This window comes from Equus caballus, chromosome 3 (assembly GCF_041296265.1).
Source record: "Equus caballus isolate H_3958 breed thoroughbred chromosome 3, TB-T2T, whole genome shotgun sequence".
In the NCBI taxonomy this organism is placed as follows: Eukaryota; Metazoa; Chordata; class Mammalia; order Perissodactyla; family Equidae; genus Equus; species Equus caballus.
In genome coordinates this window covers 18,874,236-18,899,294 of record NC_091686.1, presented here as the reverse complement: position 1 = coordinate 18,899,294, position 25,059 = coordinate 18,874,236, and the positions used below count along the sequence as shown (strand labels likewise).

The 25,059-nt window shown below is 47.7% G+C and overlaps 1 protein-coding gene across 4 annotated transcripts in view; it reads right to left on the bottom strand.

Annotated features, from left to right (window-relative positions):
• Positions 1–14,004, bottom strand: part of CDH3 (cadherin 3) — a 44,151-nt gene extending 30,147 nt beyond the window's left edge. The window contains exons 1-2 of one of the 4 annotated variants that reach the window (XM_005608364.4): positions 12,560–14,004; positions 12,211–12,331 (exon numbers count right to left, since the gene is read on the bottom strand). In XM_005608364.4, the coding sequence (XP_005608421.1) occupies positions 12,211–12,331; positions 12,560–13,015 (577 nt within the window). In that variant the 5' untranslated portion in view covers positions 13,016–14,004. The remainder of the gene's footprint in view (positions 1–12,210; positions 12,332–12,559) is intronic. The other 3 variants (XM_005608363.4, XM_070263059.1, XM_070263060.1) reach the window with 3 other exon arrangements.
• Between the last annotated feature and the right edge of the window lie 11,055 nt (positions 14,005–25,059).

Here is a 25,059-nt window from a genome sequence, read left to right as displayed (position 1 = left end):
TTTTGGAGGTGGATCTGGAGAAGGTGGTTTGTTGTTTTTTTAAAGTTGCTGATTCTCTCATTTATTTCTCGTAAGTAGGTGAATTGATGTGGCTTTTGGAGGGTATTTTAGAAGATGTATCAAAATTTCAAACGTCCAGATCCTTCCTCTGAAAAACACATGCATCTGTCTATTCAATACCTCCCCCTGGATGTTTTAAAGATATCTTGAAATCGATATGTCCTAAAGCAAATTCATGATTTTCTTTACTCTGAGCCTAAATATGGAACTTTCTCACTCTCTCCCAGGGAACAACATATCATACACTCAGCCACTCAACTCAAAACCTGGGTCTCAGAAGCAGCACAGAGTCTGGGTCCACAGTACCTGGGCTCAAATTTCAGTTCCACCACTCACTTTGGGCAAGTCTGTTTCCTCACCTATAAAACGGGAACGATGCTAATAACAGCCACCTCGGTTAAATGAGTTAATACTTAGCACAGTGTCTGGGATACGGTTAGCTAGCATCATCATCTTCCTTGACCATTTCTCCCTCAGACTCCCCTTTCCAGTCGATCACCAAGGCTCTTCCTCTCCATCACTACCACCACACTCTTTAGTACATACTACATCATCTTTGGCAAAAGGAATGCAAAAATCTCCATTTAAAATGAAGGATCTTTTTTTTTTTTTAAGAAGGATCTTTTAAAAATGCAACAGATGATAGATTAGAGAAAATGAAATAAGATTACTTCTTTGTTTGAAACTCATCAATGATGTGCCATTGTTCTTGGGATAAATAACAAAATCTTTAATGTGCCCAATCCCTAGCTCCACTGTCCAGCTACATTAGTTCCTCTTCTTAAATGCATCATAACCTCCTTACCACAGGGCCTTTGCATATGCTGCTCCCTCTGTCTAGAACAGTCTCTGCCTACATTCCCACTCCAATTTTACCCAATTAACTCCTAACATGTTTCAGATCCCAATTCAAACGTTACTTTCTCAAGGAAAGCTTCCCTTAACTCTCCCAAAGTAGATCAGTTTCCCCTGTTAAAAACTCTCCTAGGGGCTGGCCCCGTGGCCAAGTGGTTAAGTTTGCACGCTCCGCTGCAGGCGGCCCAGTGTTTCGTTGGTTTGAGTCCTGGGCGCGGACATGGCACTGCTCATCAAACCACGCTGAGGCGGCCTCCCACATGCCACAACTAGAAGGACCCACAACGAAGAATATACAACTATGTACCGGGGGGCTTTGGGGAGAAAAAGGAAAAACTAAAATCTTTAAAGGAAAAAAAACAACAACAAAAAAACTCTCCTAGCTCCACGTAACTTTCTTCCATAGAATTTATTACAACTTGTAATTATGTTTACTTATTATCTAATTGCCTATCTTCCTTACTAGTCTCTATAATTTGCTTATCACTGTATCCCAACACTTAGCCCAATGCCTGGTACAAAGCATGTGTTTAATAATTGTTGAATGAACTATGAAGGTCCTTTGACCCAGCAATTTTGCTTCCAGGAATGCATTCTAAAGAAATATGTATACAAACTATAACAATACTGCTATTTTTACCACCACTAACACCTAACATTTACTTACTGCATGCTTTTTCACAGGCTAACTCATTTAATCTTCACTACAGACTTATGAGATCCTCACTATTATCCCTATTTTGCAGATGAGCAAACTGGGGCATAGAGGCTAAGTAACTTACGCAAGTTTCCACAGCTAGTAAGTGGACAAAGAGATTTGACCTGGGCCCAGGAGCTCTGGAACTCCAGCTCAGGCACTCTCTACATTACAGTTTGTTGTTGCTGGTGCCGTGGAGTCGATCCCGACTCGTAGTGACCCTGTGTACAGCAGAACGGAACGCTGCCCAGTGTTTCTGTGCCATCCTCTCACCTTCCGGTGCTATATCTAACAATACTCCACTGCGATGCACAGGGTTTCACAGCCAATTTTTCCTGAAGAGGGTGGCAAGTTCTTTCTTCCTAGTCTGTCTTAGTTTGGAAGTTCCACTGAAACCTGTCCACCATGGGTGACCCTGCTGGTGTTTGAAATACTGGTGGCATAGCTTTCAGCATCCCAGCAACAGCAGCCACCATAGTATGACAAGGGACAGATGGGTGGTGTGACTCCTTGACTGGGAAACGAAGCTGGGCTGCAGCAGGGAGAGCACCAAATATTAACCATTAGACTACCCGGGCTGGCATACATTATAATACAGTTACATGTCACGCAAGCCTCAGGTGCAGAAATTTGAAATAGTAAATATTAAATATTTAATATAATATTTAATAAATATTTAATAAATATTAGTCTCACTTCGTATGCTAAGTCTGAAGAAATGCAAATCCCCCAAATTAAGAAAAAGTGTAAAAAGTCACATGATTCCAAAGCTGGAGAGACTAGCGAGTTGTAAGCATCCCCCTAGCTTCCCCACCCATCCACGCACACACATTTCACATATGTTCATATGAGACATAAGTCTTGAATCCTGGGAGTCATAATTTATTTGAGGTTTTCAAGAAGGTATTCTTGGGGCCGGCCCCGTGGCCGAGTGGTTAAGCTCGCACACTCCACTTCGGCAGCCCAGGGTTTCACCAGTTCGAATCCTGGGTGCGGACATGGCACCACTCATCAAGTCATGCTGAGGCAGCATCCCACATGCCACAATCAGAAGGACCCACAACTAAAAATACATAAGTATGTACCGGCGGGCTTTGGGGAGAAAAAGGAAAAATAAAACTTTAAAAAAAAAAAAAAAAGAATGCATTCTTTACATCACTGCAACTGCCCTGTATAAGACTGTTTATTGCAGCGATATTTGGGTTTAAGAAAAAACCCATAAGGCCCTGCTGGGGGAAAATAAGATCAGAAATGAGTATCCTCTTTAAGAATGGAAATCAACTTCTATTCAGCAAAATGCTTGCGAACTAGATTTTGAAATCTAAAGAAGAAGTTGAGAAAAAAAATTTTTTGTGTGAGGAAGATTAGCCCTGAGCTAACTGCTGCCAATCCTCCTCTTTTTGCTGAGGAAGACTAGCCCTGAGCTAACATCCGTGCCCATCTTCCTCTACTTTACTTGTGGGATGCCTGCCACAGCATGGCTTGCCAAGTGGTGCATAGCTCCGCACCCGGGATCTGAACTGACGAACCCCAGGGCCACTGAAGCACAACGTGCAAACTTAACCACTGCACCACCAGGCCAGCCCACTAATGCTTTTTAAATGGTCTAGTAACCTTATTAAGCTTACTGCAAAGCTTGTTCTTAAAGGTATTGATTGAAACATAAATGCTTAATTTATCTGGATAGGATTAAGATAAACGATTCATTCAATCATCTTTCTACAGCAGTCTTTCCTAAAATAAAGCAATTCTTGATAGTTAGATTTCTTTTTTTTTTTTTTTTTGAGGAAGATTAGCCCTATGCTAACATCTGCCACCAATCCTCCACTTTTTGCTGAGGAAGACTGGCCCATGACCATCTTCCTCTGCTTTATATGTGGGACGCCTGTCACAGCATGGCTTGACAAAGCGGTGCGTAGGTCCGCACGCAGGATCTGAACTGGCGAACCCCAGGTCGTGGAAGCAGAACATGCGAACTTAACCACTGCACCACCAGGCTGGCCCCTAGATTTCTAAAACTCCAAACACTTCCCAATTTTTATGTTAACTCCTCCCCACGTCCACATTTGTAAAAGATAAAAATAGGGGATTAACTAAATAAATCATGGTATATCCACCATGTAGAACACTATGGAGAAATTAAACAAGAGAAATATTTATTTAACGGTCTGGAAATACCTGTGATGCCCATGATTCAGTAAGTTAAAAAAGCAAGTTGCAGAATAACGTTTGTATGCATGATATAGTCCAATTCTTGTTTTAAAAATTCCTGTATGCATACAGAACATTTTTTGTACAGAAAAACGTCTACAAGGATTCACATTAAATCATTAACTGTGCTTATCGTTAGGGAGCAAAACTGAGGACGAGAAGAACTTTCGTGTGTTTATTTCTGATTTACTTCTCTTGGGAAGCAGTGGAGTTCAGCAGTTAAAGCTCAGGCTGCTTAGATTTGAATCCAAGCTCTACAATTTATTAGCTGTGTGATCTTGGGCAAGTTACTTAATCTCTCTGGCGTCAGGTTCCTCATTTGTAAAATGGGGATAGTAATAGTACTACCTACCTTAAGGGATGTTATGGCGATTAAATGAGCTAATACATGTAAAATGCTAAGAACTTAAGAGCTGAACCTATCACATAGTAAGTGCTACAAATTTTATCAAAAAACATTGTCTTTACAGTGAACATATATTCACGTATCAATGTAAAATCCCAACCAACCAGCCCAATCCTACAATAAATAATATGAAAACAGTACATATGGAGGGGGTATGATAAAAATAAAAAGCTCCCTAGGCAATTCTGATAATCAGCCAAGCTTGCAAACTACTGACTCAGGGGCCAAAAGCAGGAGTAAACCAGTTGAAGTATGGTTGAGTCTCAGCTGGGGAATGCAGGAGAATTCTGGAAGCAGAAAGAGACCACAAGAGACAAGAAAATAGCAGGTCGTGAAGCCCTGGTGAGAAGTCCCTGCTGAATCGGACTCCACAAGGAGAGGGCAGGGTGTGGGCCTGGCATCTTGTTCTGGCTTGTGTGTGAGAGCCCATAAGTAGCTGTCTTTTCTCCCTGCCTGAAGCTACAAGATGGGGCTCGTTGGGAGAAGCAACTTTAAGCAAGACACTCAGGCTGGTAACCGAGCCCTCCACCCCTGCCCTCGGACCAACCAACCAACCGTCCACCTCCTCTTAGCTCCAGGACCTCGGGAGGCACCTCCCACACACAGGAGAGTTAGAACCGCAAGGCAAAGGAGCTGGGACCAGAGCAACTGCCCCGGGTCACCCAGTTTGGGATGAGAAACCAGGCCTAGAACCTCATCTTCCCTCGCCTGTGCCCAGATGCACACCATCAAACCCATCCCCACCGCTGGATTTGACAAGAATGTGAAGAGCTTTCGACAGGGGGGCGAGGGAGAGTGGGGAGTATGCTCTGGTTCCCAAATTTTGGAGGGGAATCTTCTCAGACAAATACACGCGCACTCTTGCACACAATTAATTCCTGGGGAGCAAAGACCTCCTACAGCTAATGTGCGCCCCTGAGTTCGGAATCCCTGGGCAAGATCAACCTACTTCTGGTCTCCAACACAAGTTTAAAGTTTCTCGGTAATAGAGATGTAATTCTGAACTAATCTTACGTGCTCTTAAATAAACAAAAGTGGGATTACTGAGATTGGCGCGGGGAGAGGAAAGCCTGGGATGGTGCCTCCTCAGCCCCATCTCTCCACCTCCCCCTAGAGATGGTGCGGAATCCTGGGGGAAGACAGATCTTTTCCTCCCCAGGGTTCTGTGGAACCTTGAGAGACTCTCACAAGGAGGAAGCAGCCACCAGAACTGCTGCCTCTTGGCTCTGAGTGGTCTCCTCAGATTTCAGACAGGAACGGAGCCGGAGCTGTGAGTTCAAAGATGGGCTAGAAGGGAAAAGGATGGTGTCCATCTGACTTTCTTTCCCAGGATAAGGCATCTTGGTTCACTGGGCAAGTGGCAGGACCCCAACACCCTGAAGTTCAGTGGGACCAAAGCCGCTGCAGCCTGGCGGGGATTCTGTCAGCTTGAGGAATTAGCAGACCACTGACGCTCTAGGTAACCCGGAACCACAAGGGTGCCCAGATTTGGCTGGGGGAGGGGGCTCAGAGCATGCCAAGCTCCTCCACTCAGGGCAAGGTGGGGGAAGGTCTGTGATGCTGGCAGAAGGTGGGGGTGGGGTGAGGAGAGGCAGAAGATGAACAGCCAGAAGCAGATTCTCTGGGAGCTGTCAGTGAGAATGCTATCAGGCCTGGTATCTGAACCCTCCCTACTCCCCCCATCCTAAAAGGGAGGCCAGGGGTCCTGGATAGAAGTGCCCCCTCCCCCCGCTCCAGCGTCTGGTGATTAACAGAGGCCTGTGGAGGGAACAGGAATTTGAAGCTCTTGGGTCAGAAGTTTAACTATTTCCAAGCTTCTTCCAGCTTGGTTGGGGCCAGAAGACTCACAACCTCTTCCTCTCTCCCCCTAACCCCTAAATGGTTAGTGCCTCACACTTAGGAGTCCAACTGGGGTTCAAATCCTAACTCCACAATTTACTAGCTGGGTGACCTTGGACAGGTTACAAAGTTACAAGCCTAGGTTTCCTATCCAGTTAAATGGGGCCAACTCCACCGCCTCATGGGGCTTTTAGGAGGATTAAAGGGGCTTATTACATAAAGTACATAGTGTAGTTTCTGGAACTCAGTAAGCTCTCAGTAAATGGTATTTAGGTTGCTTTTTTTTTTTTGTGCTTTGCTTTGTTAGAAAACTCTTCCTCACGAGCCCTGCTGCCAGTTGGCAATGCCGGGAAACTAAATGAAACGAAGGGGAAAATTCAGCTGAGGCTGAACACGTCCTGGGGGTCTGGGAAAAGTCTGGAAGGAGAGTTGAGAAGGGATGCTGGGGGGCAGGGGGCAGTATCCTTATTCTAGAAGAGACCTCAAAGATGCTGGCTTCCAGGGGGGCACAACCGGGACTTCAGCCGCTTCTCCTGCCTTTCACAAACATCTCGCTGCCCGTTATGGGATGAGACAAATTCCAAGTGGGAGTGGACCCTGTCTACTTCTCCTTTTGCCTCCTCCCACCTTACACTCCATGGTCCAGCCAGACTAAATGTATTGAAATTCCTGGACCCCATATGCTGTTCCCTTGCCAGGAACACTCCCTACTACCTCTCATGCCCCAACCCCCTTGCCTACTCTTCCCCAGCCTCTGGCTTGGACATCACTTCCTCCAGGTCCACGCCCTCCTCAGTAACATGTCAGCAGCCCTTCTATGTGACTCTATATTCCCACCCCCCCAACTCCCACTTGATCATATATATAATATACATATGTCATGTATATATATTATACGTAATATGTGTGTGTATGTATATAACTTATTTTGTCTGTCTCCCTCCACTAGCAGGCAAATGGTCAATGAAGCCGCAGTTTTGTGCCTATTTTGCTCACTAATGTATTCCCAGCACCCAGAATAGTACCTGGCACTTAGTAGGTGCTCAATAAATATTTGCTGAATGAAATATTTTACTATTAAAACTGTCTGGTGACTGATCTGCTTCGTCTTCTAATCAGGGAGCTCACTGAGGTTAAGGAGCTGTGGGCCTTGCTCACCTCTGAGCATCCAGCACCCAGTACGTACTCAGACATTTGTTGGCCGAATGACCACTCAGCTTGGCCTTGGGCCTCAGACACTTCACCGTCTCTATCATGAGGGAGGAGCTGGACACCACCACCCTGGCCATATGAGGAGGCTGCTGCCCACCCACACACTGATTGGGATAAAACTCTCCAGCCAGGAAGAATCCCTCATCTAAGAAATTCAGGGCCCTTTCCAGATTTCTACTTTGGGGGAAAGCAACAAGTAGTAGCTCAAGGACAAATGGAACGATTTCTCCCCCAAGACGAAGGATATGACCAAATACATAATAAAGACTTGCAGTCTCTCAGCACAGGGCCAGGAGAGAATCAAGAATCCAGAAAGAAGCGGTCTGGTAAGGAGGCTGTTGGCGGGGTGGGGGGATGGTAGAGCCAGAAAAAGCTGACTTTTCAGTACCCAGCCACAGTACTGAGATTCTCAGGTAATTCTTAGTTAACTCAGCAGTTATGCTCCCAGGTGTGTACCTAACGGATTGTACGTGAAGTTTCACCAAAAGTCTGGAACACTAATGTTCGCAGCAGCACTAATTGTAATAGCCAAAGAATGGAAACTTCTAATACCTACCTAGAACTGTAGATAGTCACAAAATGGAACCAATCGCACAAGGACAATCGACTACAACCATCTCCTGAACTAAAGAATCTCATGATGTGCAGTGAAAGCAGCCAGATCCAAGGGGATATTCTGTATGATTCTTTTACATAAAATTCAAATACAGGCAAATTAATCTATAGTATTAGAAGTCAGGATAGTGGTTTTTCTGGTGGGCGAGGGTGGAGACGGGGAAGGAAGGGGAATCTGAGGCACGGTGATGCTGTTTCTTGACCTGTGTGCTGGGAACATGGGGGTTTTAAATTTGTGATGTTCATCTAGCTGTGCATTTATCAGCCCGAAGCACTTTCCTCCACATACATTATTCTTCAATAACAATGGTTCTCTGAACAGAGAGACTTCAGCCTCAGAATCAAAGCCTCAGCTGATGTGGGCAGGGGAGGCCCTTCTCTCCCTCCTTCTCCTCCATCATCCTCCAAATGCTTTGCAGAGCTGTAGTTTCGAGACCTAGAAACTCATGGCTCATCGTAAGCAATGCCTCCCTCACACAGCTGAGAGGTGAGCACACCCTGCACTGGGTAACCTAGGAACGGAGTGCTGTGCGAGGAGGTGGGGATGAAGACTAGAGATTTGAGACCTGCTCCCCAGGCACAAGCTAACGGTGATGTACGACAGGCTTCAGCAACCAACCTTCCTCCGCTGCTAAGCCAGCAAGGCAGCCTGCCAAGCTGGAAGCCCCAGTTCCCAGATATTCATTCCTCAGAAGCAGATTGATTGGGCACTGTGGAATCCCCCTGGGTTAAATCCTGGCCTTACTGCTGACTGCCCCAGTGACCTCATGCAAAGTTTCTTACCCCCATTTTACCGTTAAGGGAAAGTTACCAGCACCTGCTTTGCAAGGCAGTCATAAGCATAAAAAATAATATTAGACTGTAAGCTCCCCGAGGGCAAGGACTTAGTTTTGTTCATTGCCTTAGCTGCAGTTCTAGAAAAGTGCCTGATGCATGCAGATGCTAAATGTGTTTACCGAAAGAATAAAATGTAAATGGAGGGCACAGCCCAGAATGGGGGAATCCAAAACAAAAGGCAATTTTTACACAAGTTGAAATAAGCAAAACCATCTTGAAACGAACTCATGCTCAGTCAGATTCATTACTGAACTTTGAAGTTTCCTACCAAAGCTAATGAGAGTAAGCTTTAATCCCACCCAAATGCTGACTAAGGGTGAGTTGAACCTGCTGAGGGACCATAATGAAGTACTGGATTTCTTTACTGTAATTAAACTGCCTCTCTCAACTGTTCACCATCCAGGATGTACAGGCCACTTTAGGTCACTCACTTTTAACCACGGCACTAATACCATGCAAGGTCCTTCCTCCCACCTCTCCTCTGTATTTGTTTCCAGACCACACTCGAAGGAAGACAGACCCCAGGCTGTGGGTTTGGGGTGGGGGAACATTCCTGCTCTACCTTCCTCCAGACTAACCTCTCACTCTTGGTCTAGGCAAGCCCAGCTTCACCTGACCCAAGCCCCCATCACTAGGACGCTTAGAGACTGTAGCCAGGCCGGTTTCCTCTACAGGAATGGTTCCTGAAAACCCTGTCACAAAAAGGAATAAATGACTAAGCGCTTTCGGGGTACAGGGCTGTTATTGGTGTCTGCAGGATCTGGCGCTCCAGCATTCCACTCCATTTCATCTACCTCCCACTTACTGGTAATAAAAAATGCTGTGGAAGTTAGGAGTCAGAAACTTCCATTCAAGTCCCAGCTGGTCACTGCAGTGATGACTTTGGTGAAGCCACAACCACTCAGGTTTCATCTGTAAAATTGTCAAGATTGGTGTAAAGACCGACTGAGTATTCTATTAACTACCAGGTTCCGGGCATAAACCTAAAGGTGAAAGTCACGTCTGTGACCCTCAAAGGAAGCTCTTGAGCTGTTTAGCCTAGTGAATTGAATCCATTAGAAATGGTTCCTCCGTTTCTCCATCTTTAAAACTTTCAGCAGGGCTGGGCTATAAGGTTTCTGAAGTCCCAACTCTGAGATTAAGAGCTCAAGTTGCTTAATATTTACCTTACCAGCTTCCAGAGAATGTCAGGAGAATAAAGCAAGCTCAGAGTTGTGAAAGTGCTTTGAAGAGGAAAATGCACATACAAACAAGGTATTAATTATATCGGATAATTTCTTTGATCCCAACTTCATAGACACCTGTGATATTCATAACCCAGGGGCGAACAACAGGGGCAATTGTTCCTTAGCAATATGGAAACTATTGTCTGCTTGGCTGAACTTGAGAGTTTGTATGTACCCCGAGGATAACCCTTTCAATGTGGCTGGATCCAGGCTGGGGCTCCTGTGTACTGAGGATGGCAAGCTAGCGTTGAGTTCAGGAGGTAGAAAGACACCAGCAGTTGAAGAGTAGGGGAGAAATACCAATATTTTTTGTCAGGGAATCCCAATTTATTGAGACCAATTGGGCCCAGAAACTTACTTTTTCTTACAAAAGAAGGCAACAGCCTAAGTCACGGGAAGACCACTCTACGAACCCGTCACGTTGCAGGGAGGCAGAAGTTTAGCCCAAGCACGTTAACCCACGCTTTGTTTTATAACCCAGGTGTGCTCCTGGCATGAACCCACCATTTTCACAACCATACACCAGACATCTGGGAAAGCGGAATTTTCTCAAAAGGTTTAGAATGCCTGACATCACCAAGAAACACTTGCCAACCGGACCATGAAATCGAAAACCTGATCACCGCTTCCCTTCAACAACTTCAAGCTTAGTGAAGTGACAGTTAATCTGATATTTCTTGCTTCAATAAGAAAGATAAAGCACAGACAACACTCAAAGCTGTAGCCTGCTCTCCGAGACTGTAGTCAGAGAACTTGACAATGACGGGGAGGGGGTGCAGATTTGGCAGAGGTCTGGTTGGCAATAAAGCTTCCTCAGGGAGCCGGAATTGGATTTGGGGCCCTGCCCAAGTTAACATTTTTACAGGTTGGCTGAGTTTCAGTTCGTTAGCCAGTCCGTAATAAACCCATGCGCAAGAATTTAAAGTTTATGAGGCATGGCCTCTTAATGCCTCTCCTTGGCTCCTACAGCCAAGTTCTAAGGAGCCTGGCCTAGCCTGGGTGTTAATTGTTTTGTCAATCTGCAGTTATTTGGGAAAAGAAAAAAAGACTTCCACAACTCAAGGCCTCCAATCCTCTTTAGGAGAAACAAAGGAGAGCCATTCTGTCCCCTAGGCATCACACCCTCACATTCAAGCTGTGGGAATTTGTACCTGGGGGGAGGGGTATGTTGATGGGGGCACTAGAAAAATGCTAGGTGGCAACGTTAATTGTTTTGAAAGCCAGGTAAATTGCAGATCCCTTCCCCAGAAAAATGCATACACAAGTTCTTAGATAATTTCACAGGTTAAGGATCCTCTGGAATCCCACCCAAGCATCCTGGGTTGCACCTCTGTTTAAGAACTTGGTTTTGATCCAGTGGAGGAACCCCCAATGTCCTGGAGGAAGGGAAAGAGGCCCTCATAAGTGGCAGCTGCCTGGGTCTCATAACACACTGGTTCTTCACACCAAAGTGACCCCCCTACTCTCAAATTCTTGAACTTGGAGTGAGGGAGAATAAGTAATTGAGAGATCAAAAATGTGCTTTGATCTCTCATCCACCGCCCCCGCAGCTCGAAGATCTTCGGGCTTGAGACTCCCTACTCCCTCAAGCGCCCTAACATTCCAGTCCCAAGACTGGGGGGGGGGGGGCAGGTGTCCCCAGTGCGAGATGGCCCCAGTGCAGGTGTGGCAGGCCGTTTCCAGGCAGGCTGCAGTGGCGCAGGCCCTCCGGGAAGGGCAGGGTTAAGAGTGCATTCCAGCTGCCGGGGAAGAAGGGGGGCGGGGGAGGGGAGCGAAGAAGAGAAACAGACCCGGTCTGTCTGTCGGAGACACAAAGCACGGTACACAAAGGGGGCCCGAGAGGGGCGAAGGGGGCTGCCCGGGGCACGGCTCATCCCCACACCTGCGCGGGGGTTGAGGGAGGAATGTGGACGGCGCATTCCTCCGCTGGGGCCAGCGGGGGAGAGCTTCCCACGTCCCGGCTGCGCAAGGAGTTCAGCCGTCCCGCACCCCGAAGGAGGCGGTCAAGCTAAGCCACCGCAGCGGGGCAAGAAGGGCTAGACGTCAGAGGGCGCTATGCTCTCCGTCCTTCTCTGTCAGCCGCCCAACCCCATGCTAGCCCTCGAGATGCTTTCTGCGTCTCCCCCATACCTGAGGCAGGTCCCGAAGGCGCCCGCCCCAGCCTGGACACCCCTCGCGCGGGCCATACGGGAGTGGCCCACGTGGGGTCCCCGCCCTGCAATTCCACCCGGCGGGCTCCTGGAGGGTCTTACCTTTCCCAGGCTCCTGGCCTGGTTCCAGCTCCACGCCTCGCGCCTCCACGGTCACTTCAGCCTCCTCGAAGCCCGCCCCGCACGGCTCGGAGGCCACGCACGGCAACCAGCAAACCTGCGCCTGAGAGAAGAGAGGGAAAAAAGGGAGGCTGGGTCACAGGCGTGCCCGGCCCTGCACACCCATCCCGGGATTCCTTACGGGGCTCCCTGGACTCCTTACGGGGCTCCCTGGACTACCTTGGCGCCAAGGAACCGAGCCCCGCGCTCTCCCGACGCCACCGCCGTGTGCGGACCCCGCCCGCCCTCCAGGGAGCGTCCCGGCCGGGGCAAGAGCAAGCCAGTGGAGTACCTGGAGTAGGAGGAAGAGGAGGGACGAGGGAGGCCCACTAGGGAGCCTCATGGCTGGAGAGAGAAGGGTGAAGAAGGTGCCGCGACGGCGGGCCGGTGCTCCACTAAGCTCTCCGCGCCCCTTTGAGTGCCGTGGTCCGCGGGAGCCTGCGGGAGGAGGCCAGGTGAGCGCAGGTAGGTGCTGATTGGTCCAGCGCCGAAAGGTCCCGCCCCCTCGCAGGTGGGGCCGCGGCTGGCGTGGTCCAGGCCTCTGCGAAGCCCCTCCTGTCCTCCCTGTTGCCCTCCTGCGTTCTCTCGGCTTTTTTGGAGCTGCTCCCGGCAGGGAACCAGGACCTGTCTCGCAGGTTCTGGGTTCGAGGAAAAAACAACACCCCACCCGCCTCCTCAGCCTCTTCAGCACGCGGAGAAAAGTGTTTCTGTGCCTTGAGGCTACAGTGGAAAAAGAATGGAGACGCATCTGAACCCGACTGGAAACAGAGGCGCCCCATTCATGCTCCCCTGAGGCGCTGTGTTATCCAAAGCTTTGATGGAGGCCGGGTGTGTCCGCTCCACACCCGGCTGCGGCGGGGGCTGCCCCCTGCCTCTTTCTCCGCCTCCCACGCCAGCCCGCTCCGAGGACTCCGAGGGTTTAAAACTGGCAGTGAGGTCCCGAGGGACTGCGTTACAGAATCTGCTACAACTTGCGGAAGACTCATTACTTCCCTTGCAAAGCTGAACAAATGGAGGGTAGGAGAGAAGGTCCCAGATTTCGGAAGCCGTGGTGGCGCCAAAGGATGCGAGGCAGAGGGGTGGTTATTAGCCCCATCATCTCCAGCAACACCCCCTCCCCCCCATAAAATAGAAATAACACTTTCTCAACTTTATGTAAAATGTAAATAACGGCATTTTTTTAAGGCGACTTTTTATTGGTTTAAAATACTGAATATAATCTAAGTAAAAACTGTGCTTGGCGCGCAAAGCAGCCTTCCAGTGAGCCTCCCTTCGAAACAGGTCTCCTACATCCTTCCTGGGAGACACGTGGCGGAGCTGGGATTCCTTCCTCTACTTCAGAGCCGAAGTGCTTTTCTCTGGGCGGCACACAAGTGGGCCCCGGGCACAGAAACGCAATCTCTCCACCCTGCACGCCCTCTCCCCACCGAGCTGAGCTTTCCTACCCTCTGGTTCCCAGGTGTCCCCCCTTCCCTAGCTGCCTTGAGAACCCCAGGCTGACGCCTCCTCGTCCTCTTCTCCCTCCGCAGCTCTGATTTAGGGGTTTGAGGAGGAGACTGGAGTCTCTAATTATAGATTCTTTGGCCCTCAAGGGCTAACGCGATGGCCTGCCTGTCCTTCCCACCACCAGGCCTGGTGGCTAAGAGGAAGACGGCTTGTTTTGCGTCGGTAGGAGTCCTCTCTCTAGCTTCTGGGGCCGCACTGCCTGCGTTCAAACCCAGGTTCCACAACTTATTAGCGCTGTGGCCTCAGGCAGATGAAATAACCCCTCTCACACTCAGTTCTGCATGCGTCAAATGGGGCTATTATGACATCTGCCCTCCGAAGTACTAGGATTAAAGGAATTAATACATATAGGCGAGGATAAAGTTAATTAACACGTTTAAAAAGCTAAACTCAGTACCTGGCACAGACCAAGTGCCCAAATGTTGCCTGTATCATTGCTTTAGGATCCGGCTCATTTGCCCTCCTCCACCGCCTCGCGAGCGGTTTCTCTCCTCTGTAGCATCCTCATGTTCCCCAAACTAACAGTAAGGAGAAATGCTGTAATCCTTCAATTTCACGGCTGAGCGTAAAGCGAGCAATTGGCATCTGGTTTCACGGGAGCGCTCGGATACCCGGCCTGTGGTCCCTGCAACTGTGGGTTTGGAGCGGACAACGCGCAGGAAGAGCCCGAGGCAGTTCGCTGAGCTCCGCGCCTCCCTCGCCTCGCTCTCCCGCAGGGGGCGCTTCCCTTGCCCGAAGGGAGATTAGATACCCGCATCCTGGCGGCGCGGGCCCCAGACTGGACGCTGTGGCCCCGCCTATCCTAGCCTCGCAGGTTCCTCAGCGCCTGCCCGGAGCCAGATGAAACCATTAGGCGGACAGTTAAACACAAACGAGCCTCGGGATACAGGCCCTAATTAAGTAAACACTCGGCAGGAGGGCTGTTGAGCGCGCTCATTTCCGCCTCCTTCCAGGGCACTCAGCATTCCAGGCGGGGGCGAGGAGAGGAGAGAAGAGGAGAAATTGAGAGTCAGCTCTTCTGCTTGCAGCTTGGACCACGCTGCTCCCTTTTCCTAGCTCCCCTTGTCGGTCGTTCATTCATTCATTTATCCATTCAACAAACATTTACTCATAGCCTGCTGTGCGCCAAGCAGTGGAGATACAAAGTGAACAAAACAGAGAAACATCCTTGCGCTCTTGGACCTTCCATCCCAGAGTGTGGGGGGTGGAGGAAAATAAACAAGTAAATATATAGTGTTAGATAATATGTGCTGTGTAGAAGAACAAGGACAGAATGGGAAGTGGCAATTCACAGAACAGAAGGTAGGGTTGGAAATTGTAAATAAACTGATCCAGAAGGTGTTTCGGTCCAGGTCTAGCAGGAGGCAGAATCCAGCTTAGATAGATCAAGTCTTAGAGAAGGGTCTAGACGAATGGACAAAGTTCAGGAACCCAACAGGGCTTTTGAGGCACCACAGACAGCAGAAGGGGTTACAACTTTGAGACTGAAGGGCAAAGGGAGGAAATGGTATCATTGGAAGTCGGGGGTTTGGGGGGGAGCTGGGGAGTGGAGGACCACCCCTCCCAATTGCAGCTGTGGTCCAGGAGGGACTGGGCCAACTGTCCAGAGCAGAGCAGGGGCGACACAGGGAAAAAATACCGCAACATCTCTCTCCTTCTGCCCTTCATCTCCTGGCAGTGCCTCCCGTGGACCAAACCCGCCCAGAAGCCTGAGGGCAAGAAAACGTAGGCGGTGGGGTCCGTAGTGGTCACTCTCCCCAGGCACAGGGCAGGGCGGAGAAAGGCAGAAAATGGAGGAGGGGCAGATGTTCAATTGGGAAAGACCAGAGCCCTCAGTGAGAAATGGACATTTGAACAAAATCTGAAGGAAGTGAAGGAGCAAGTTACACTAAGATATCTGAAGAAAGAGTATTCTAAGCAGAGAAAATAGGGCAAAGGTCTTGGGGCAGTAGATTAGTCGAGACAACAAAAAATCAAACTGTGTGTCTGCAGTAGAGTGAACAAGTAGGAAATGAGTCCGAGTTGGGAGGGTGGGAGTAAATCTTGAAGAGCATCATAGGCCATTGTAAGAACTCTGGCTTTTACTCTGAGAGGGAGGGCAGGAAGGCACTGGAGGTTGTGAGCAGAGGTGTGATGCTGACAAGACCACAGGGGATGAGGGCAGAAGCAGGGAGGTCAGCTGGGATTCTGTTGCAATCATCCAGGCAAAAACTGAAATGGCTTGATTCAGGGTGGTCATTGTGGAAGCAGTAAGAAATGATCAGATTGAAAAAAAACCCCAGAAAATAACAAGTCTTGTTGAGGATGTGAGAGAAATTGAAATGCTTATTTACTGTTGGTGGGAATGGAAAATGGTGCAGCCACTATGGAAAACGGCATGGCCGTTACTAAAAAAAATTAAAAATAGAATTGCCACATGATCCAGCAATTCCAGTTCTGGGCATATACCCAAAAGAATTGAGTACAGGAACTCAAACATCCGGGTATCCATCTCATGGATATTTGTACATCCATTTTCAAAGCAGCATTATTTGCAATAGTCAAGAGGCGGAAGCAACCCAAGTGCGCATTGACAGATGAATGGATAAACAAAATATTTAACAGGTCCAGAGTTCCAGTTTTGCAAGGTGCAAAGAGTTCTGTGGTTGGATAGTGGTAATGCTTGTACAACACTGTGAATGTACTGAATGCCACTGAACTGTACATTATGTGTATTTTACCACAATTTAAAAGAGTTACTAATGGGGGCCAGTCTGGTGGTGCAGCAGTTAAGTTCTCAAGCCTTGCTTCGGCGGCCAGGGTTCACCAGTTTGGATCCTGGGTGCGGACCTGTGCACTGCTTGGCAAGCCATGCTGTGGCAGGCACCCTACATATAATGTAGAGGAAGATGGGCACAGATGTTAGCCCAGGGCCAGTCCTCCTCAGCAAAAAGAGGAGGATTGGCAGCAGATGTTAGCTCAGGGCTAATCTTCCTCAAAAAAAAAAGTTACTAAAAAAAGTGATCAGACTCTGGGTATATTCTGAAGTTATTGCGGATGAAATTGGCTAAAGGGTTGGATATGGGGTGTCAGAGACAGAGTGGCTCAAGGATGACTCCAGGGTTTGGGGCCTGAGCAATCAGCAGGATGGCAATGCCATTTCCTGAGATGGGGAAGTGTAGTGGACACTGTCAGGGTGCCATTCAGATCCCCTGGGGTCCCTTTGATGGTTTCTGAGCTCCCATCCCTTAGCTTCTGTGTGCTGACGCTCCTAACAGCCTGCACTTGTGACTCTTTAGACGCCTGCCCTCCTGCTATTGGGGTCCCCTTGCCCTTGCAAGGAAGTGCCCAAGAGTTCACTTCCCCAGCCCTTAGCCAGTGACCAACTAGCTCAGGAGTATGGAAGCCCAGCTCCCTTCCCGAGTCAGACAAACTCCCAGAGATAATTACATTGTCATTCCACTGTGGGATGAGGCTGAAGCTCCCCTCGGGGCACTTGGTCTGAAATCACACCCTTGCTCAGCTTCTCGCCCTCTTCAGCCTGCTTCTCTCACTCCTTTATCAGTTCCTCCTCAGGGCCCTTCCCTAATAAGTCATTCAGGCACGTGAATCCCTGTCTCAGGGTCAGCTTCTTGGAATCCCATTGCAGGTAGAGCAAACTTGGGATCAGGGGAAGATGAGGACTTCAAATTGGGGCCTGTTTAGAGATGCCCGGGAGTGGCATGTTGAGGAGGCTGTGGTTGGAGACACCAGTTCAGGGTAGATGTCTGGCCTGCGGATATACATTTGTCACAATGGGAAAGCATCAATGCTGGGGGCAATCTGTGGAGAAAGACTTGCCGGCCTAGAACCCTGAGCCTCTGGGGCCTTCCTGTCTCCGACAAAGTGTGGCCTTCTTCAGCAGTCAGAACGTTCATACTGTCCCTGACACCTTCCATCCAAACAGGGCTGGGACTCTTTCCCTCTTTTTGCTCTTTCAAAAAGAACTGCATCTTCTCTGTGCTTCTTGTCTGCAGTTCACATTTAAACACATGCTACTTACTGCCGAGTGGAATCTCTGGCCTTCTTACTTTCCTCTGAGTGTCCTTCTGTCTCACTCTCCACTACCTCTTTCCTCCCTCCTCGAAAGCTCCTTGGGGTCAGGGATTAGGACTACCAGAATATAACATCTCTAGATTCCCCCAGCACCCAACCAGGAAAAGGCCCATGGCATTGAAGTCAGGGTCGGCACACCTGAGTCTGAATCTTGTGTCTGAAAGTGACTACCTGGGTGACCTGGAGTGAGTTATTAGTCCCCTAGAGCCCTCTGGAACTAGTCATTCCTATTTAATGAGTGATGGTGTGGACTATCCCAAACTGAACTCCTGACCTTCTCCCACAAACCTGTTCCTCCCAGTCTTTCTATCTCATCGAAAGGCAACTCCATCCTTCCAGTGGCTCAGCCTGACCCGTCTTTCACTCTGACTCATCTTCTACCACTTACTCGCTCTGCTTTCCAACACTGGCCTCCCTTGGCTCTCCAAACACACCAGGCGTGGGCCTGCCTTTGTTCTTGCACTTCCTTCTCCCTGATCACCCTTCCCCCGGGTGTCCGCCTGCCTCTCTCCCTCACTCCTTCAGGTCTCTCTCAGGCCTTCCTTGACCTCCCTACATAGATGGCACTCTCCCATCACCCTCTCTCTCCCTCTCCCCTACTTTATTCTTTTCACAGCACTTATCACATCCTGATTTATTAATACAAATATATATATATTTTGAGAGGCAACATACAGTAAAGATTAAGAGCAAGGACTCTGGAGTCACACTGTCTGACTTTGAATCCTGAATCCAGCTCTTCTGAGCTGTGAGACCTTGGGGAAGTGACTTCCAACCCGCTGTGCCTCAGTGTCCTCATCTGTAAAATGGGATAAGCATAATAATCCTTCCTCAGGGCTGGCCCAGTGGCGCAGCGATTAAGTTCACACGTTCCACTTCATCGGCCCGGGGTTTGCCGGTTCAGATCCTGGGTGCGGACGTGGCATGCTTGGCACACCATGCTGTGGCAGGTGTCCCACATAGAAAGTAGAGGAAGATGAGCACAGATGTTAGCTCAGGGCCAGTCTTTCTCAGCAAAAAGAGGGAGATTGGTAGCAGTTAGCTCAGGGCTAACCTTCCTCAAAAAAATAAAATAATCCTTCCTCACAGCTTATGAATTAACATTTGTAAAGCACTTTACATGTGTTCATTAAATTGTTTTTACTGTCTCTCTCCCCTCATTGAATATATCCTCCGTGAGAGGCAGAGATTTTTGTCTGCTGCACCCCCAGTGCGTACAACAGCCCGGCATGAAATAGATACTCAAATATTCACTGAATGAGTGAAATCAATAAATAATAATGCTTAAGCATTTGACAGGGTGCTAGATGCACAGGAGAAGCAAAATCAATGTGGTTCCCGGACCCACCTCACAGAGCGGACGTGAGATCCAATGAGCTAATATAGGGAAAGTGTTTTACGAAGTGTCTCACAAATGATACAAGTAAAAGTAAATGGAAATTCTACTACTGTTTTCTGAGCATGTACTGGATTCAGCCTCTGTGCTGAGTACTTTCACGCATGATTCCATTCTAATCCTCACCAACTCTACATGGTAGTTCATATTATCCCCTTTTCACAGACAAGGACACTGAGCCTGCGTCCCTTGCCCAAGGCCACACAGCTAGGCAGAAGCAAAGCCACAGTGTAACCCAGTTCTGTCTCACTCCAAACCTCATTGTCTGAATCAGTTGCCAACCTGCTATCTATCAATATTTGCTGCAAGAAGGAATTCGGGGAGCAGGTCTTTGGTATATTAGGAAGAATTCCACAATATCTGATCCTTTCTCTTAAGAACCTCTTAAAATAAACATATTTGCCTCTGGTCCAAGGTTAAATTCTGGGTCCTCCAAGAAATATTTAGAATGAGCTTTTCTGCCCATTTTTGGTAGCAACATTCCCAGAGCTCCACTCCCACACAGCACACTTATGGGGTTGTGTCCCAGAGACAAGCGGGAGTTTTCCAGTCTCCTAGGAAGTAGCCTTAAAACTAGGGGAGGCCTTATTTCCTGCCCTCCCCTCCCCTGCCCAGTGCTGTGCAAACATGATTCCATAGTCTTAAGTCTTTATGTCTGTTCCTGAGCTTTCTGGGGCCCTCCTTTTTATCCGGTGATGTCACTGGCCAGCTCTTCCCATCCATTACTTCTGAATCCTTAAAGGTGCTGAGGCAGCTGATCCCCAGTGAGAAACCTGATCCACATACCTTCCCTTTCCCTGAATCTCGGGTGGGGCTCTGCTGCGTTGAGCCCTGGTGAATTTTTGCCAAGGCCTGAGCTGTCAGTTTCCAGAGATCAGAGGCCAAGCATTTATGTATGTGTGTACATTGAGGGCATGGAATCGATTAATCAATAAGCACTCACAAAGCCCTGAGTCCCCGTGGTTGGCTAAGGTCTAGAAACTTTGAGAACTGTAGAACCAAAAAGGCCCTTCAAGAAAATAATAATACTAACAAAATAATACCCCTGAAAGGCAGGGCTGACCTCTGCAGATTAGGTTTCCCAGGCTCACTTGAGAGATGACTTCCTGCCGGGTTCAGCCAGTGGGAGGCTCTAGTGGGAGACTGGAGGGTGGGACAAAGGGGAAAGCCAGGGTATTTCTCCTCCTTCAGCAGTGTCTTGGCAAAGACTGTGTCTTGTCTACAGCTGCAGCTCCTGCTGTGGGTCCAGCTTCTGCCGGACTCTGGGCTCCAGGAACACTACGTTTTCCCTCTCTTCCTCCTGCTAAGGGGCAGATGACCTCTTGCTGCGTAATCTCTAGGTTGCATCACTGTCCCTTGTTTGGCTTCTCAGCCTTTCCATTACCCCTGCATTAAATTCCCTCTGCTTTAAGTCCTCACAATGGTTTTTGTCTTCCTGATTGGACCCTGACTGACAGAATTGTTAAAACTTACACAGTACTCACTGGGGGCCAGACACTGTTCTAGTGCATTATGCAAATTAAGTTATTTAATTCTACCAGCTGAGGAATGATGACATTCTACAGATGAGAAAACTGAGGCACAGGGAGTTTGATCTACCCTAGTGAGATCCCAAATTTGGATGCATATCAAAAATTGCCCAGGAAGCTAAATAAAAATAGAGGAGGTGATAGAGGCCATCCTAACCCTACTGAATCAGACTTGCCAGTCCGTGGCCCAGGAATCTGGAGATTAATAAGTTCCGCAGGTGATTCTCATGCAGCTAACCCAGCTAACCCAGCCCCCCTCCTGAACTGGTATTCGGGAAACCCTGACCTGGTTTTGGTGATGATGACGCCAAGATCCAGACCAGGAATGTGACCTGCCCACGGCCACACAGCAAGCTGCGTGGCAGACAAAAACACCACCAAGGACAGCGCTTGCTGCTGCCTCCACTGCCTTCTCCTTCAAGGTCATGTGGCTCGTTCCGATATTTAGACTTGCTCTCGCTAGGAGCCATCTGAAGCCACTTCTTATTAGAAATGTTTTGGAAAACTCAGGGTATAAACAGACGTGTAGGCAGGATTGCTGAGTGGTTGATCAGTGTTTGGGGAAAGGAAAAGGGAGGCAGTTTCGTCCACTTAATCTCTTATTTTCAGTCCTTTCTGAATAACCTCAGGGAGTTAGTTAACCCTTCCCCTGTTCTACCTTACCCATTCTGACCAAGACTGGGGTCAGGCCAGGAATCTCTATTTTTTAACAGGGTCCCAAGGTGATCTGACAATTTGGAAAATATAATCAAAATCCAAAAAGCCCAGAAGCTGAATGGATTTCCATAATAAAAACAACCCCATAAGGGTTGGATTTGTGTCTCCCCCCCCACCCCAATTGCTGTATTCCCAGTACCAACAATGGTGCCTGGCACACCGTAGGTGCTTAATAAATATTTATTGAATGAGATAATAATAATGCTTTTTCTTGCATTTTAAAAATATTTTCTGTATAGTTATTCACTGATTCTCACAACAGACAGAATAGATATCAGACTCCTAATTTTACAGAAGATGAAACTGAATTCAGAGAGGTTGGGTGACTTACCAGGTCAGACAGCTAATGAGAAGGGCCAAACTCTCTCCATGAAATTCTTCCCTCCCAGCTGATGGTGATGACAAGGAATACAGGTAGAAGAATGCAAATATGAATGCAAAATAAACTACCAGAACACAGGTCAAATAATTTGATAAGAATAAGAAATTCTAGCATTTATCACTGGAGGGGGAGATCGGAGGCCTAAAGATTCCAGGGGACACACAAATCCTCTGTCTCTGGACTCTATACTTAGTCCTTAATTCGAGCAGTCCTTGTTTGCCTGCTCTGTTAGTAACAGTAACTCACCTTATTCCATATCATTACGTGCTAAGTGCTTTGCACATTTTACTCCATTTAATTCTATCATCTCTCTCCTGGACTACTGCAATAGCCTTCCTCAGTCCCCCTCTAATCTGTTTTCCCCTCTACGGTCAGACTGATCTTTTAAAACTGCTAAGTCTGATCACTTCACCTCTCTGATTAAGATCCCCAAATGCCTCCCCACTGTGCACTATCAAAGTCCTGCCTGGTTTAGTCCCCTCCTACCTCTCCATTCATTACATTCAAGAAATATTTACTGAGGGCCTCCTATGTGTCAGACACTACTTTGGGCACTGGAGATGCAATGGTGAATCAAATAGACAAGGTCCTTCCTTTCAGGGAGTTTACAATAAAAAAGTAGAGAAGTAAACAAGTGAGGTAATTACAGACTATTGAAAGTGCTAAGAAGGATATAAAGTAATAAGATAGTCCCTGGGGAAGCCCATTTTTGATAGAATGGTGAGGGCAGATGCTCTGAGGAGGCGACATCAAAGCTAAGATCTGAAGGTTGAGAAGGAGACAGTCATGGAAAAGCTGGGAGAAAGTATTCCAGGCAGAGGGAACAGCATGTGTAAAGGTCCTGAGGTAGGCAACTTCTAGAAACCAGACACAGAGGAGAAGTCAGTGTGGTTGAAGCAGAGTGATTCAGACAGAGAGAGAGAGATACGGTGAGATTAGAGAAACAGATGAGAGCCAGATCATATAAGGTTCTGTATCTACAGAAAGTGGTCTGACTCTCATTCCAGAATAAAAGGAAGCTACTGAAAGAATTTTAAGCAGAGGACAAATATGGCCTGATGGATATTATATAACAATTCTTCAGGTTCTGTGTGAAAATGAATGGGGGATGGGAAGAATGGAAGTAAGGGACAAGAGAGGAGACTGGTGCTTGTCTGGATAAGTGACGATGGACTTGACTAGGCCTATAGTGGTGGCAGAGGAGATGGAGAAAAGTGGTCAGAGTCTCAATAGATCTTTGGGGTAAAATAACAAGACTTGCTGATAGATTGATTTTGAGGATAAAGGAGGTTGGAATCAAGGCCTTCTCTTAGGTTTGGGGCTTGGATAGATGGTGCTGCCATTTATGGAGATAGAATCAGGTACGGAGGAATCAAGCGCTCCTTCTGGGCTGTGAAGTTGGAGGTGCTGTGAGCTGGCCAGGTGCAGATGTTGATTTGGGCTATCTGGGTCTGGTGCTAAGTGGTTAGGTAGATTGGAGATACAAACAAGTGTGTCTCCAAACAGATGATATTTAAAGCCACTGGATTGGCCCTGAGGCACTCCGACATTTGAAGGCTGGGTGGAGGAGGAAGGACTGGATAGGTCAAAGGAAAACCAGAAGATCAAAGTCAACGGAAGAAAGCGTTTCAGAAAAGAAGTGGTCAACCAGGTCAGATCCTGCAGGGAGGCCATGAAAGATGTGGTCAGCGATATGTCCATTTAATTTGGCTGCTTGGGGTCACTGGGAGAACAGTTTCACTGGAGAATCAACCCAGAAACCAGACGGGATTAGACAGAAGAGTGGACTGGAGGTGAGGAAGCATGTCTAGACAATTCTTTTCAAGTTTTTCTTCAACGGGAGTAAGGAAATGGGGTGTAGCTGCAGGTGTGTGTGGTGTCAGGTGAGGGTTGGTTTTTTTAAATGGAATTTACTGGAACCATGTTTTCCAAACTTCAGTCACTGAAGAATCATCTTTGTTTTTGCCCCGTCCTTACACCATGGATGCTCTATACTTAAAATTTTTCTCTCTTTTAATGTAAACAAATTACTTTAAACATTTACTTAGAAAAGCGATATTACTCCATCAAATGGGAAACTAATATCACTTGTCACAAACAGAAGGTCCCTAATTAAAAAATCAGTACAATGAAAATAAAACAATGTCATTAAATTCTAGCTAGATATTGTCCCCCGCTGGGAGCTGAGCCTGGGACCAGCTCTGTTTTTTTTGTTTTTGTTAAGATTTTATTTTTCCTTTTTCTCCCCAAAGCCCACCGGTACATAGTTGTGTATTTTTAGTTGTGGGTCCTTCTAGTTGTGGCATGTGGGATGCCGCCTCAGCATGGCCTGACGAGCGGTGCCATGTCCGCGCCCAGGATTCGAATTGGCGAAACCCTGGGCCGACAAAGCAGAGCACGTGAACTTAACCACTCGGCCACAGGGCCAGCCCCCCAGCTCTGTTTTAAAAAGGGAATCATTAAGTGTTAGATGTTAAAGACATATTGACATCAAAGTGAGACTTTCTCCTTGAAGGACTGAAAGAGAATTGAAGAGAATAATTTTTTCTCTATGTGATTTAAACTGCCTAATACCAGGCTTATACTCTGAGAAACATTTCTTAGAATGTTTCTTTTCTTTTTTTATTGAGATATAGAATTTCCCAGCAAGGAGGCCAATGCCAGGCAAAGGCTGTGTCCTCATGGAACTTACAGTCTGCCCCTCACGATACCCCTAGTGCCTAGCATAGTGCTAGTATGTAGTAGGTATTCTCTCTCTTTGTTTTTTGGCTTATCTATATATTTTTTTCTATTAGTTTTCTACAAAGAACATGTGTTATTTGTGAGTTAAAAACCAGTCTTATTTGAACTCTCATTTTCCAGTGTGTCTAATTCAGAACCTGTCGACTGAAGCCAAAAAGAATAACGTCAGGATCTCCCTTTGGATGTAAAACCCTGGACTGGGAAGAGAAAAGTGTCCAAACAGAAGAATCCAGCAACAATTCTGTTTGAGATGCAAACAATTCTCCTGATTCCCACTCCCCCCCCCCCCCCCCCCGCCATAACCTGTATTTTGTGGGTCCTTACAGCAGCCTTTGCTTTCACATCCTCACACACAATAGTTAAGGACACCAAAGCCGATTCGTCTGCCCTCCTCAATAAAATAGTGACAGCAAGACAAAACATCACCAACAAGTCTTTAAAAATTT